General features: G+C 35.9%; 1 protein-coding gene across 33 annotated transcripts in view; it reads right to left on the minus strand.

Annotated features, from left to right (window-relative positions):
* CAMK2D (calcium/calmodulin dependent protein kinase II delta) overlaps positions 1-17,160 on the minus strand; it is a 322,125-nt gene that overhangs the window by 65,515 nt on the left and 239,450 nt on the right. For all 33 annotated transcript variants that reach the window (XM_033215084.1, XM_033215075.1, XM_033215078.1 and 30 more), the window contains exons 7-8: positions 16,328-16,430; positions 10,098-10,181 (exon numbers count right to left, since the gene is read on the minus strand). In XM_033215084.1, coding sequence (XP_033070975.1) covers positions 10,098-10,181; positions 16,328-16,430 — 187 coding nt within the window. The remainder of the gene's footprint in view (positions 1-10,097; positions 10,182-16,327; positions 16,431-17,160) is intronic.

Here is a 17,160-nt window from a genome sequence, read left to right on the forward strand (position 1 = left end):
CTCTGTGGTCCTTAATAGTTTTTCTTTGTGGTATGACAAGATGCTCCTGGATCATCTTGCTTTTTTCCTGTTCTAAACTTGAAATCAGCTGCTACTACAAAAAGTTCTGATTCCTTTCAATGGTAAATAGTATCTACAGACCAAGATTGAGTACTTACATGTGCTGTCTTGGAGCTACAGATTTCTTTGAAAAAATACATCAAGAAATAAGGAGAGAGGAGAGAGAATGGAGCGAAACTTACAAATTAAAAATGACTAAGAGATCTAAGACCAAACAAGATAATGACATGAGAGGATAAATAGGAAAATGACTGTTTATTTTGATGCTATTAAGCAATAATTATTAAAATTTTAAAACTAATATTACTGTCATATTTAGAGTCCTTTTCTTTTCTTTTTTTCTTTTTTTTTTTTGAGATGGAGTCTTGCTCTGTCGCCCAGGCTTGAGTGCAATGGTGCGATCTCAGCTCACGGCAAGCTCCATCTCCCAGGTTCACGCCATTCTCCTGCCTCAGCCGAGTAGCTGGGACTACAGGCGCCCGCCACCACACCCGGCTAATTTTTTTTGTATTTTTAGTAGAGACAGGGTTTCACTGTGTTAGCCAGGATGGTCTTGATCTCCTGACCTCGTGACCCGCCCACTTCGACCTCCCAAAGTGCTGGGATTACAGGCTTGAGGCACTGCGCCCGGCCTAGAGTCCTTTTCTTTTAGAGATATACTTTAAATTATTTATAGATGTATTGATACAATGTTTGAATTTGGTTAAGATAATATTGGAGTGGGAAATGAAAGGGAGGAAATAGATGAAATAGTCATCAGTTTATTATAGTATTCTCTCCATTTTATGTTTCACATTTTCCATGACAGTTATAACTACTTTTGATAGACTTGGTTCAATATAAAGATAGATATTAAAACCAGTTTTCATTATCTTATGTATATATTTGTGCTTGGGAGATGCTAGAGATATCTGGTTAATAAGACTTTTGAGAAGTATTGATTACGATTAGGTAGAAAGACTACATTATCAAGAACATTCAAAATTGATTTTAATAAAAGTTAATGTTAAAAAAGTGTTAAACTTATAATCTTGTTAATAATTAAACATTCTAAATGCTGTTCTTACAAAAGGAGAGATGAAGAAGGAATGTTGGACAACTCTGAGAAGGTAGTGGGGAAGTTAATGGAAAAATCTAATTAAGACAGTTACTGAATATTCTAAGTAAATAAAGGGGTACATTATAAACTTAGAAGCAAAATGCATGTGGAGTTTGGAAATACACAATTACATGAGTGTTAAGTATGGCTCTATCTTACCTTGTTATAATACGATTAATAGAAAATAATCATACATTTCAAGTAGAGAAAGTGCTCAACTAACACTCTGTGACCTAAATGGCCAATGAAGGGTAGAACAAAGAGCTAGAAGATCAATGCCAGCAAGATAAGAAGGCACGTTTAACAGAATGGAAACTATCTATGCCATGTAGTAGGAGTGGCAAACTGACAGGACTTCTGGCAGCAGGCCGAGATGAAGGCCTGCACCTGTACTGTGTATGGGGTGGGGTGGTCACCAGGGGAGCAGTTGTGTTCATGTGTCTGACAGGTACAACTACTATATAAGAGCAAAAGCATTGCATCACGTGTTCTTTTGATTTTTTTAGAGAAGCTAGAAACTGATAGTTCTTATAGAAATTACTTGCTAATAAATTATAAAGATAAATAATTAATGTCAACACTCCTAAGAATAAAATGTCCACAAGTCTGACTAAGACAGCAGACCGCCTACAATGGGTAGAATGTTTGTATGGCTTTCAAAATTCATATGCTGACATCCAAATCCCAATGTGATGGTATTTGGTGTGGTGGGGCCTTTGGGAGATAATTAGTTCATGAGGATGGGTCCCTTATGAACAGAAACAGTACCCTTTTAAGAAGAGGGCAGCTAGCTAGCTAGCTCTCTTACTACCATGTGAGGATACAACAAAAAGCTGGCAGTCTGTAACCCTCAAGAGCGCCCTCACCAAAACCTGACCTGACTATGGTTGCACCCTGATCACAGACTTCCAGCTTCCAGAACTATGAGAAAGAAACTTGGTTGTTTATAAGCCACCCAGTCTATGTGACTTTGTTATAGCAGCTTGAACTAAGACTTCACCTGTTTACAACCTCTGACATATCCTGTAATAAACCTAAAAACTGCTCTCCTAAAGGAATCTGCAATTAGCTATGGTAGTGTTGCTTAGCTTTGATGTGGCATCAGCACCACCTGGCAAGCTTGTTAAAATGCAAATTCCTGAGCCTCACCTCAGTGAATCTTTCTTTTAAAAATTATGCTAAAAAATACCTAACATTAAATTTAAACACATGACATTAAATTGTACATAAAAAAAGGCCCCACGCAGTGACTTTAAATTGTACATAAAAAAAAGGTCCCGCACACTTGCAATCTCAGCACTTTGGGAGGCCAAAGTGGGCAGACTGCTTGAGCTCAGGAGTTTGAGACCAGCCTGGGCAACATGGCAAAATCCTGTCTCTACAAAAAGTAAAAAATTAGCTGGGTGTGGTGGTGTGCACCTGTAGTATCCACTACAGGGGAGGCTAAGGCAGGAGGATAACTTGTACGTGGGAGGTAGAGGTTGCAGTGAGCTAAGATTGTGCCACTGCACTCCAGCTTGGGCAACACAGTCAGACCCTGTCTCAATAAATAAATACATAAATAAATACTACATAACATAGATTTTTGTTTGTTTTGTTTTTTAAAGATAAGGTCTCATTCTTTTTCACCCAGGCTGAATTGCAGTGGCATGATCATGGCTCACTGCAGCCTCAACTTCCCTGGCTCAAGGGATCTTCCCCGGCTTAGCCTTTCGAGCAGAGTAGCTAGGACTACAGGTGTGCGCTACCATGTCAGGCTAATTTTTTCTGTTTTTTTAGAGGTAGGGTCACACTATATGTTACCTAAGCTGGTCTCAAACTCCTGGGCTCTAGTGATTCTCCCACCTTGGCCTCCCAAAGTGCTAGGATTATAGGCATCAGCCACCATGCCCAGCCAGATGTACAAGTTTTAAGTGAACAGTTTTGTAGTATTAAGTACATTTACACTGTCATGAAACAGATCTCCAGTTTGTTTTCATTTTTCAACACTGAAACTCTATATACATGAAACACTAATTTCCCCTTTCTCTCTAGTTCTTGGTAATCACCTTTCTATTTTCTGTTTCTACGAATGCGACTGTTTTAATATTTCATATGAGTAGAATCATATAGTATCTGTGCTTCTGTAAGAGACTTATTTTGTTTAGCATAATGTCCTTGGGGTTCATCCATGTTGTAGCATGTGACAGAATTTCTTTCTTTTTTAAGGCTGTATAATATACAATTATATGTATAAACCACATTTTGTTGAAGCTATTTATCTGTCAATGGACATTTGGGTTGCTTCCACCTCTTGGTTGTTGTGAATAGTGTTACTATGATCATAGGTGTACAAATATTTCTTCAAGGTGCTGTTTTCAGTTCTTTTGGATATATAACCAGAAGTGAGATTTGCTGGATCCTGTGACCCCAGAGAATCTGATTCAATGATCCCGAGGTAGATCTCGGGAGGCTGCACTTTAGGTCACTCTGAACCATGTGGTTTGTGGCTCACAGTTGGTAAAACACCAAGTTAGGGAAACCAGACATAGTAAATGTACAGAAATTTAAGACAGTGTATAAGTTCAGAGTAAGAGAATATTGGTAAAGACTATGATTGGGAGTAAGGCTCCATGAACTGAAGACTGTTGGAGATGTGGGTCATAACGGATGAAGGCAGAAGGCCTCTAATTTGGAGGCCTATCTGTGATTGGCCAAGTGTAAGGTAGTCTCAGAACTGGTAATAGCAACAGAATATCCAGTAGGCTTGGGATTTCAAAATGATTACAGTACCTGATAATGACTTACCCCAGCTGAAATATGAAAAGGTTAAACCCCAGAAAACACATCATTGCTGAACCTAAATTCACCACACAAGAAAAGAAGAAACATATTCCATAAAATTCCCAAGGTTTGTCCAAAGTCAAGGTACATTCTGTGACAGTCACTAATTTATTATCACTCATAACTGTTGAGACTAATACATAAGTAAGGTAGAAAAGTAGCAAGACAACACATATATACATAGGGTGGGGGAGAGACCCATGTTATAGGCTTGCATTTATTTATTTATTTTTAGGCCAAATTGTAGAAGAAGCTCTGTTAGAAATTTGTGATCCAGTGACATCTACAAACATTTCCTCATCCCATTCCTCATCCCATTAGGAATTTATGGAAGCAGTTATACATACAATTAAGTCATAAAAATCAATTTACTGCTGTTAATGGCAGAACACAAGGCTATGTTCTTGCTTCACTAATGTTTATTATTTGCTTTCCAGTAATGGACTATTTGCTTCCAAAGAGAGAGTGTGAGATCACAAAAGCAAGGTAATGCTGGTATTCGAGATTTCCTTGTGCAGATAATTGCATGATTCTAATAAAAATAATGTACAGGCTTGTTTTAGTCATTATACCAATGCTCTGCTTCACTCTGCTCTGCTGTAATGAGGGTTCAGAGCTTAATTCATATAGAAGGCTAGCTGCCATTCTGCTAAATGGCTTGTTTTGCATTTCTTTTGTTTTCTGAGTAGTGTCATTTTTTTACCACTCAACCCAGTGTCTACTGTAGAAAATAAGTCACCATTTAATTGGCAAGAGACAGTGCTAATAAATGGTTGAAAAAGAGCTTCCCTCAGGAAAAGCCACAACCTAAAAGCAACCAAATAGTGTGTCCATTACTGTGGTGGTTATTACAATGGCGATGAGTAAGGGTATATCATCTTACAAATAAAGTGAATTAATGTCACTTTCATGTCACATGAGTAAGGTGATATATAATAAAATGGTAAAACAATTCCAAATCCCACAACAATGACCAAGACATGTAACAAAATAATACATTATAATGTTCTAGTGGGAGTCATTTCCCCTAAATATGTGATATTAGAACACTTAAGAGATTCTCATAGTTGTTGATCCCAAGTGCATTTCTAGACAAAGGGTTCACACAGTCTCTAAAGAAGTGGAAATTGGTGGCACATACATGCTCCAACTGGGGCATGGCTCATCACAAAGGAATTTGGCTCTTTGCCTAATATTATGTGAAGAAAGGATAGAATACAGCAAGGTGAAAGGTGGTAAAATTGGGGTTAAAAATCTATGAGATGCCCTATGTCTATAAGTTTCTAAAGAGTCATTCTTGATATCTCTGTGTGTGTGTGCATGTGTGTGCACATATGTACATATTATCCATCTAATATGTGCACATATGTACATATTATCCATCTAATATTTGCTTAACAGCTAAAAAAATGTTATATAGTTCAGAAAACAAACATGGAAACTACTCTCTACCTATCTTTTTTCCCTCCTCTAGACAAGAAAGTTAGAGCTTCTACCTTAGAAGTTCTCTCACATTTCACAGATATGAAATCTCACTATTATAAGATATTCCATTATTTTAAAAGGTTAGATATATGAACTGTATCACAGAAATGCACTCAGACAATTCACGTAAACTCATATATGCCAAAGTAATATTACAATTGAACATAGTGTGTTTTGTGAGTCTAAGACAGTGAATCCAAACTCTGATAATACATCACAGGTTATTAAAAATGCAGTTTCCTGTGTTTACCACAGATCCACTAAAGCAGAGGCCTATGCAGGATTTGAGCATTTTGATATAAAGGCATATGTTGTTTTATTGTGGTTTTTTTTTTTTTTTTAACTGTACTTTGCAGATATTGCATTTTTTACACACTGAAGGTTTATAGTAACCCTGCATTGAGAAAGTCTTTGATGCCATTTTCCTAACAACTTGGGTTCACTTCATGTCTCTGTGTCACATTTTGGTGAGTATTGCAATATTTCATGAAAGGAAGAGTTAACTAATGTGGCAAACTTTGTTGTTGTCTTATTTTCAGAAATTATCACAGCTTCCCCAACCTTTAGCAATAACTATTCTGATAAGTCAACAGCCATCAACACTGAGGCAAGACCCTTCACCAGCAAAAATACTGCAACCTGCTGAAGGCTCAGATGATGATGACGATATTTTAGCAATATAGTTTCTTTTTTTCTTTTTTCTTTTTGTAGAAATGGGTCATCCTATGTTGCCCAGGGTGGTCTCAAACTCTTGGACTCAAGGGATCCTCCTGCATTGGCCTTCCAATATGCAAGGATTACAGGCATGAGTCACTGGGCCTGGCTATTTTAAAGTATTTTTTATGTAAGGTATGTGCATTTAGACATAATGCTATCGTACACTTAATAGACTATAGCACAGTGTAAACATAACTTCTATATGTACTGGGAAACCAAACAATTTGTGTGACTCACTTTATTTTGATATTTGTTCTATTGTGAGACCAGAAATTAAACCCGTAATATCTCTGAGGTGTGCCTGTATATGCTTCATCATTGATTTTTCTGCACAGCCAGAGAAGAGTCCCTAGTATAAACTATTAGCTTTTTGGGTTTCTTTTTAGTGGATCTGATATTCTTCAACACCAATAAAACTTATACATTATAAAAAAAGGTTTTAAATTTTCAAAAAATTCTTAATTTTTTTGGGTTGACAAATTATGATTGAATACATTTATGGGGTATAATATGATGTTTTGATATGTATAGATACACGATGTGGCATAATTAAATAGAGCTAACTCACATATCCATCACCTCACTTGTCTATCACTTTTTTATGGTGACACATTTGAAACACGAAAAAATGTTTTTGATATAAGAACAAATGAACAATTTATTTAAATCCTTTGGCGGAGTAAAATATGATTCAGAAGTTGTGAAATCTGTCCATAATAACACCTTTTACCAAATAAAACAAGAGAAAATAATTTAAAAGTGAAGAAAGAAAGCAGAGAGAGGGAGAGACAGAATTTGGTATTCAGGTCATCAGATGAGGGCATTCTACAGATAATCACACCAATAATGCTGAGTTATATAATACACTTCGTTTTTTAAGTCTACCATAAGGCATATATCAGTTATCTAGAAACTTCGTTTATAAATAAAGACTTTGTATAATAATAACAATGATAACTATCACTTACTGTATTTAAAAAATCCTCTCTGCAGCCCCAAGAAGCAAGAACTTTGATGGTCTCCATTTCTAAGAGGAAACTGAGACACAGGGACTAAATAATTTGAGCCATGTCATACAGCAAGTGAACTGAGAAGCTAGATGTGTTCTCTTAACCGCTACACATACTGCATCCTACCTATGAAGTAAACAGGAGGGATGAAGAAAAAAAGTAGAAAATAGGAAGGAAACTAGGAAAACAAGGAGAGATAAACACAAAGGCAGAAGAGGCTGGAAAAGGCCTTTCGATGAAGTAGGCAAAGAAAGAGTACGAAACGTCCCTTATGCTGAGTCCTGCTTCCCTTGGTTACTGATTTTTGTATGCCACACTGTCCCTCTAGTATTCAAGCTCCAAGTGCAGCATTGTAGCCACAACCACCTATCTTTACAAAAATATAGCTTTATCATGTTTTAAAAATACTTTAAAAATATGATTGTATCCTTCACAAAACCTATCTGTGTTTGCCTAAGTCTCAGGCCACTCTGTTGCTTTTTAAATTCCTCAGCAGAAACAGATCTATGTATGCTGGGAGCTGATTTATTGCAAGGAAAATATCTGAGTTATCTGCCACTAACATCTAGATTTGAACAAAGATATTTTGTGACAATGCTGTAATTCAAATGCATTTTAGAGCTCATGTCTTAGAGTTCATGCTTAGAAGATACTCTCAGGTAGGTAGGAGGAAGATAGAGCTTGGGGCATTCCTGAGACCTTACCCATTAATTAAGTAGCAATTGTCAATTGTCTTCCTTTAAAGTGTACTGCATTTGACCCTCCTACAGTTCATTGAGGGTAACATATTCCTATTTTACAGGTAAAGAAACCAACTCAGATATATTAAAGAGGCTGGGTTAGTAGGTAAAAAGTAAAGACTGAACCCCAGGGGTTGAGACTATAAATATAGTGCCCTATTTTACCACTGCCTTCCCAGGCATGGAGGTAACTCTGAAAGCCCAAGATTCAATCAGTTTAAGATCAGACGCCAAGTTGTTACCAAAGAGGTAAAGCTGACAAGAAATATAATGAGGAATAGTCTATCACTATAAAGTAGTGATGATGAATTTATTAACTTTTTAAACTAAAACCACGTCTAAAAAATTATTTTCAGAATCAAGTAAAGTTTTGTAAATCAACTTTTTCTAAGCTTGCTGACAAACACTAAAGGCACTGAAATCTGTCTGCAGCACACTAAAGCCAAACTATGATAGTTAAGTATCTACTTGTAGGCTGGTAGCAATGGCATAGTGTCAGGAATTTAGGTGATTATGTTGATAATCTTAGTAGGGTAATATTGCAGTATTCATTCAGTCTTTCACATATTCAAAGTATATGTTGAAACATAAAAATTCCACATAAGAAGTGTGGGTGAAAATCCTCCCCATTATATGTCTTTGGGCCTGTATAGGATACTGTTTTTGATTTGAGTTGGCAGATAGAGGCCTAAGTCAGACTTTTGTCCCCACAGGATGGCCAATTTCATTATTTTCCAATATTTACTAGTTCACTCTTAATCTCTGCCAAGTATCATGGGCAAACAATATTTATTGGAAGGACTGGTTGAGAAGATAGCAGCATAAATACATAACCACTAGGAGCAATGCCCCACATCCCTGTTATCAAAGTGTTCCAGAAAACAGCAGCATTAGCATCTACCTGAGAATTTGTCAAAAAGGTAAATGTTTCTATCCTAGATATACTGAATCAGAAACACAGCAATCTGTCCTTTAAACAGCTCTCCATGTAATCTTGTTGTAGACTGAGGTTTGAGAACTTCTACTCTAAGCTGATTGTTAGAGAATATCAACTTCAAATTTAAAAGATATTACAGTGTGAGTATCCCTTATCAAAATGCTAAGGACCAGAAATGTTTTAGATTTTGGATTTTTTCAGATTTTGTAGTATTTATACATATACAATGAGATACCTGGGGGATGAGACCCATGTCTAAACAGGAAATTCATTTACATCTTATATACATCTAAACACATAGCCTGAAGGCAATTTTATAAAATATTTTAAATAATTTTTTGCATAAGATAAAGTTTGGACTGTGTCTGACCACAACCCATCACATGAGGTCAAGTGCAGAATTTTCCACACATGGCAATCACATTGGCACTCAAAATGTTTTGGATTTTGGAAGCATTTTAAATTTCAGATTTTTTGATTAGGGATGTTCAACTTGTATTTTAAATTATAAAAATTGTGGTTGTTATAGACAATATTTGTGTCCCTTGTAAAAAGCATGTGTTAAAACCCTAACTCCCAATATGATGGAAGGAAGGAAAGTGAGGTCTTTGGTAGGATGGAGGCCTCATGAATGGGATTAATGCTCTTATAAAAGAGACCCTGGGAGCCCCCTCTCCCTTTCTGCCATATGAAGACACAAAGAGAGGGTGACTCTACAAAACTAAAAGCAGGACCTCACCAGACACCGAATCTGCTGGCACCTTGATTTTGAATTTCCCAGCCTTCACAACTTTGAGAAATAAATTTTTGTGGCCATGTGTGCTGGCTCACATCTGTAATCCCAGCACTTTGAGAGGCTGAGGCAGGTGAATCACTTGAGGCAGGAGTTCAAGACCAGCCTGACCATCATGGCGAAACACTGTCTCTACTAAAAATACAGAAATTAGCCATGCATGGTGGCACGTGCCTGTAATCCCAGCAACTCAGGAGGCTGAGGCAGGAGAATAGCTTAAACCTGGGAGGCAGAGGTTGCAGTGAGCCAGGATTGTACCCCTGCACTCCAGCCTGGGCGACAGAGCAAGACTCTATCAAAATAAATGAATAAATAAATAAGAAATACATTTTTGTTATTTAACCCACTTGGTCTATGACAGATTGTTATAGCAGACCAAATAGACTAAGACATTAGCATATCACAAAATTTGCTTCAAAATATAATTGCTTACCACATGCCCACATATCCACTGGCTTTCCATAAGGATCTTTACGTAAAACTTCTGGAGAAAGATATCCAGGTGTGCCAGCAAAACCTAGGGGAAAGAGGTGTTAATGAGTCACAGTTGAATTGACAAAACAATATGAAATGGGAAACTAAGAAAGAAAATTTTCGGGGGCTTCTTTATTTGATGATATGTTTTTCAAAATACAACAAGGTTCTCAGAGCAATAAATAGTGTAGACTTTCTCTTTATAGAAATATCAACACTAGTATGCCCTGCCCTGTAACTCATTTGAAAGAAATATATCTTTTTTTTCAGACATGAAGGCCAATCTACTATGCTGCAAAGTCACTCTGTACACTTAAGGCCATTTCCGGTTAGTAATTCTTATTGTCCTTTATGTATATGGGAGTTAAAACTACACCTGAAAAGAAATATGGAGAAGAACTCACCAGGAGAAGATATAAGTCCAAAATATATCACAGAGCTCACTGTGTACTAATAAATAATCAGTATGTACTTGTAACTGGCAACTAAAGAGAAGATGCGGGAATATTCAGATGAATCACTATTAAACAAGTATCAATTAGACATTCAACTTAAGAAAGAGATGTAGTAAGAAAAACTAGATGGGGAAAGAAAACCTCATATTATACATATTGGTATAGAATTCAATAAGTTACACTTAAAAACAATTTATAGCTAGAATCTAGAGTAAAATATTTATTCCTGAAAATAACAGTTTTTTAAATAAAAATGTTTGCTTGAAACGTACTAAAAATAACTATCCTCATTTGGGAGTTTTCTTTAAAAGCACAAATAAACCAAAAAAAAAAAAACTTTTAAAAAGTATATATAATGGAATTTCTCCAACCACAGATCACTGATGAAACACACTGTATACTTATTGAAATGCAAAGTGTCCAAGAAAGAAACTTTTTCCCTCTCATTTCTGTGACAAATTTATACTTATTAAGTACAAACAACATTCAAAGAGGTATTAAAAAGACAATATATACAACACATTTACTTCTCTGAACAAAATAGAAAATGAGGAAAAAAATTTTGCACTCAATATTTTTTCTTTTCTATTACCATTCTTTTTCTGTTTGTTTTGGGGGAAGATTGGACAGACAATCAGAAGGGACTCCAAGGAAAGACCTATATGTTGTAATTTAGCTTCAAATGGACCCTGGGTAATCCATCTGTACCTCAAACTTGCCTTGAAATAAATATTTGGTTGGTAGTTGTGAGGTAAAGAGAATTACTGACAATAATGGTGGTTCCCCAGGAGGCGGAGCTTGCAGTGAGCTGAGATCTGGCCAGTGCACTCCAGCTTGGGTGACAGAGTGAGACTCCGTCTCAAAAAAAAAAAAAAAATAAATAATAAAAAAAAAATAATGGTGGTTCCACTGCCTAAAGCTTGAAGATTTCCTCAAGGAGTGATATGCGGTCTATGAATTCCAAGGTAGAGATGGGCACAATTGCTTTAAAGAGTTTGCCAGTGCTTCTTTCCCCTCCACTCTCACCGTCCTCCTCCATCTCCTCTAGAGTTGACAGGCACTGAGACTCCAATGAGAAATCGATGCTAAAGTCCAGATTAAATCCAATGTTCTTAGTGAGCACTTTCAGATCCTTTATCGTCTGGCTACCCTTCATTCATTCAACATGATTTCATTCTCCCTCTGAGCCTTTGACCTGACTAATCTCTTTAAGGTCTTTAAAAAATGGTCTTCTCATTGTCACCCTTGATACTACTTTTTCTGTTCCTTGAATCCTTAATATTCTTTCTCTACCCGTTTTCTAACAGAGTGGCTCTAAGTTATTTCCATCTTAGAACTCTTCTTAGCTACCTACAGTTCTCAGTGATCCCTTCTCACCTTGAATTTCAACCACACTTTTATACACAATCTGTACTCTTCTGTCTAAGTCAGTAAACTTTCATAATGTATGATTTCAATAACTTAGAATGCATGGCCAGAAATAGGAAATGTTAACAATATCTCTCCTAAGCTTCCCTAAGATAGGGAAGTAAGTTATTATGTGAGTAAGAAATGAAAAGATCATTTAAAATGTAAATTATTACAAACCTCTTCTGGAGACTAAATTCTAAGAGAAAACCATCATGCTCATTCTCACTTAGTTACAATCATCATTTGAGCAGTCAGTGGGGTCCTTACCCCAAGAATTTTGAAGCATATATCTAAATGCATGGATGTTAGGACACAATGTACTGTACAATGTGACCTCATAAATTCAGACATACAGGGGGTAAAATAGATAAGACCTTCTTTGTGGGAAACTAAACTTGCAAGAATCTAGGATTCGCATACTACATGCCATCAATAGAAAAAGTAATGAGAGCTTGCCTTTTTTAGGGATAGCGTATGTTTCTTACTTTGAAAAACCAATAAGAATATCAAAATAGATAACACAAAGAGAAAAGAGAATTACTGACTGTTGGAAATGTATCCATTGTAACATGCTGGCATAAAAAGAACCTTAATATCATAAAAAACAGACATAACAGCAACCAAGCAAAGCAATTCTTCCAAGAACCAAGATACTGGTAGTTTTGTTTCTTTTTTGTTTCCCAGCAGCAACAAAATGCTAGAAATGTACTGCAAATAACATGTCCAGTTCCATAAGAGAAACAGAATATATCTGAATATTTCCTTTTGGTAAATTTTCTAGCCATCTTATCAAGTATGGTGACAGGGTGTTTACTTCTACCATTTTTGGCTAGTGTTCCAACAGACCAGACTAGAAAATGAAAAGTAAATATGGGAAAAAACAAACAAGTTTGGACTTGAAAAATGATAATTAAAAAAAAACCCCACAATAAACAGCTTCCATAATGCTTTGTATTATCTATTATGTTGTTTTGTATGCATATTATATGCTTTTTTCTTATTTGTAATAGACCTTGTATATTTATTAAAATAAAATTATGTAAAAGCCTGAAGCTCTAGTATTTCACATAATGAAGAAAGAGTTCTGCTCTTTATCAAAATTAGAATAACCATAATCATTGATACTACATTTTGAAAGATAAAATTAATCAGTCAAAATATATGGGACTATAATGGCAGATCATAATGAATAAACATCAAAACAGGTCATTCATTATTAAAATATGCCTTTACTCCTAATACTTAAATATATATCTGGCAGTTCATTAGAAAGAAACATAGAACACCACATGTCTCCTTTTTCCTCAGGTTACCATGAAGATTTGCTTGAACTTGAGAAAAGAAAAAGAAAGAGAAAAAAGAAGTATATTCTCCTAAGTTTAGACACTATGTTTTTCTATACTTCTGAAATACTGAGTTGCCTTAGAACTTAAGATGTTGCTTCTTTTAAACGTTATTACTCTAACAGGTACCTTAACAATAACTTAATTGTTGACAGCACCATACTGATGAAGTGGAAATTTTATTGCTGAGCTGTCACTGCTTCTTTGGGACCAGTTTGTTTTTAGAAATCAATAACAATTTGAAATCTATGTACTTTTATTTGGATGCTATTGCTTTTACTGACCTGATATTCGTCTTCTACTCACTGATACACTAAACAACTTTCACCGAATATGCAAAGAACTATGTCATTGTTTCACACCAAGACGGTTTTGAAAACTTATTGAACATCCTTTATAGCTCTCTCAAGTTTCCATGGACTATTTCACTCAATCTTATAACAGTCCTGTGAAGAAGTGTTTATTATCCCATTTACAAAGAGCACAGTGACTTCATAGATTTAAAGTGACTTGCTCAATATCATACAGCTGTTAAGAATCAGAACCAAGATATAAATTCATATATTCTGATTCAAAAAGTAAAATTGTTTTCACTACACATAGCCCTGTTCTCAAACTGTATGTGTCCTAGCGGAGGAGATAAAACATTAAGCTCAAAAACAGAAGAGATTTAAGGAGCTTGATTCCAACATTCTTGTAATCATCAAACACAGCTGCTGATGTTAATTTGAGCCTCAGACCTGATAACAAAGGCTTCTATCTTATTCCTGATATCCAGTCATCACCTTTACCAATTTCTGGCAATTATATCCCTGCGCCTAAGTCCCCATTTTTGTATCCTGCCTCATACCCCAAGTCTCTCATGAGGTGGGGTCCTGCTTTGCTCTACACAGGACTCGAGTCCTGTCCTCGAACCCAATGTCTGGGACTTTCATGTTTCCTAAACAGATTCCCTTAGAGTTCATATTTCTTGTCTGATCTGTATGTTATTTGGAACTTGCTTGCTCCTACACCCTCCGTAGTCAAACCTATTATCAAGTATAATTTGAATGATTGCTTTAGTCTAACTGGGTCCTTGCTTTCAGATTAACTATCCTTAAATCATCTTCTATACTTCTACTGGAATCATTATTAAACAACATACACCTCTCTTCTAAAAATGTTTCACCAGATCCCAAAACCTCTAAGGTAAAATCCAAACCCTTCAAATAAACATAAAATCATTTCCTGTCTCATTAACTACTATTCACCTGAGTATACTTTAGCTTTATCAAACTTCTTGTTTTACTGAAATAGTTTCATGCCTCTGAGCCTTTCCATATGCAGATCCCTCTATCTGGAATGCTTTAATCTTCTTGCATGACGGTGAACAAAGTCCCATTCATCCTTTAGGCAACCATAGGTGTTAAGGCAATTATTGAACCTCTCTCCAGAGGCAGGTTTTTGTACTTCCTGTCTTGTGTTCCCTCAGCTCCTTATACATTCCTATGTTAAGATACTTGCATCCTGAATGGTAAATAGTTACTGATACAAAAGCCTCAGCTCCTCCAGGGTCAGGACATCCTACTTAATTTATGTATCTCTAATATTTGCTTTGCCCATCTCTGTGATAGTCCCACTACTTCCTGTTCAACCTTTAGCTCCTGTTACAATATATTCTTTCTGTGTTAACTGTACTCTTTTCCAGGATACAGAGATCATTTGACTCTCTAATTTACAGACCTAATCTAGGTCCTACCTTCTTTTAGTTTGCAGTTAATGGGAACAAGATTATTAAAAAGTTAAAATATTATTAACAAAATGACAAGCTTGGAGGTGTTAAATTCATCTGGGATTGGAGGGTAAAAAGACAATGTAAAAGGTAATATTAAACATGGGAGGGACTTCAAACAAGAATGACTGTCAGGTACTACTGAAAGAGGACAGGCAGCAGGAACTGAGGTCCTGCATTAGGCTGCCAGGAAGGCTTGGCACACCATCCACTCCCAGTAACAGCTGGGGCGGGTAAGGGAGATGTGGTGAATCGTGGGAGTAATAGCACATCTCGGGAGATGTGTACATTAGGGATACAGAAAAGCATTTGCATATAAAACAAAGAAATAGCATGTTTTTAGTCCTCTATTTGTTGTGCTCAGAAGAAAAGAAATCAGAAATGAAGGGCATTAAAAAAATTATCTAACCTCAACACACTGAAAGTCAGAAGAGAAGTAAGACAGGCTTGGGGAGAGGTTATATTTTTAGAACTCTACATGAGAAGTGGGTTGGATATTGGAAAATGGCAGAGAGAGGCATATGAAAATTAATGAGTAAATAATTTATTCAGGCTGAATACTGAAACAAAACCTAAGTCTGGTTAGAAATACTATAATTTAAATTTATTTGGAATTAATTTCTTCCTTAATTGTAAAGAAGCAGAAATTTCATCACATAAAATTTTCTAAATTATCAGAATTTTTGAAAGGAAAGTGGCATGTTGAAGACATATAAAATAACTAAGGTGAAATATACACATAAATACATGCTTCATAATTTTTAAGCAATCTTTAATTCATAAATCATAAAGTATTATATGTGAAATATCCTGTGTTTCTTGAGCATCTACTATTCACATAGCAGTTTTTGGCATCATATGAGGCTGTATGCAAACAATCAACTTTCTTTCAAATAAAAAAAGTATTCTTTGAATGTTGTAATCCTCTAATTAATGCTTACTAAATAATGCACTTTCTCAAACATTCTTTGAGAAAAAAAGTGTATGTCTTCTTGTTCTCCCATTAATATTTTCCCTTAAATTATTTCTAGATTATATACCCTTTAATGTCAATAAAAGTAAGTGCTTATAAAGGCACAATATCTTAAAATTAGTCAAATTGTTATTAGAATGAACTTTTCCATTTTATTTTCACTAGGAAGTGGGATTAGGAGCCAGAAGTCAGAAGCCAGAAGACTACAGGTAGCATGAAGGAGGGGGCCCTACTCACCAAACCACGCCTGCTGGTCCCCTTGAACTTCTATGGCTAAGCCAAAGTCTGCCAATTTCACAGCTGCTCCCTTGGATTTGCTAGCTAAAAGCAAATTCTCAGGCTTTATTTAGAAAGAAAAAAAAAAAAAAGAGACTGAAGTGAGAACCTATTTTAAGCGACTATTCAAAACTAACAACATTTTACAGGATTAGGGGGAAAAAAATTCATGCACTGTCATCTCTCCTGGAGACTGCCATTCCTAAATCCCAGGGAAAATACAGTTAGAAAATGATCAAATATTATCATGTGTGCAGGCTTCAGACAGATGCATAACTGTCCTAGAGAGATACTGGGTAGAAGAGAGAATATATTTGGGGAGGGATCAAATGAATGAGAGCACCTGTCTTGACCTGCTCACATGTTTCCAAGGACCGTTCAGGATTCAGACTTGGCCATGGACATTGACTTAGAAGCCTAACAGAGCAGACATTTTCAGCAGAAGGAAACTTGGCAAAATAATAACAAGAGTTGGACCAATCTACAGACATTTGGCAAATGAAACTGTGCAAATTAAATCCTAGTTAACTTCAAGAGTTTGGACCCAAATGTAGTGATTTTGATTCCTCAATGTTTCCAAACAATTTTGGTACAAATTTTGGAGACTTACTCTGAATTATGTATTAAAATTGCTGTCTTTAAGAATCTGTTTATTCTTAAAGGCAGAAAGAGTATACTACTATTTGCCAAATGTTATAGTCAGCTTTTTTTTTCTTTATAAGCCAGCTTTTAAAACATAATTTACATTTCTTCAAAGTGTGATTCAGAGCATTACTTATATATTTATTCTTCCA

The sequence above is a fragment of the Trachypithecus francoisi genome, unplaced genomic scaffold (genome assembly GCF_009764315.1).
Source record: "Trachypithecus francoisi isolate TF-2019V2 unplaced genomic scaffold, Tfra_2.0 Lachesis_group1, whole genome shotgun sequence".
Taxonomy (NCBI): domain Eukaryota; kingdom Metazoa; phylum Chordata; class Mammalia; order Primates; family Cercopithecidae; genus Trachypithecus; species Trachypithecus francoisi.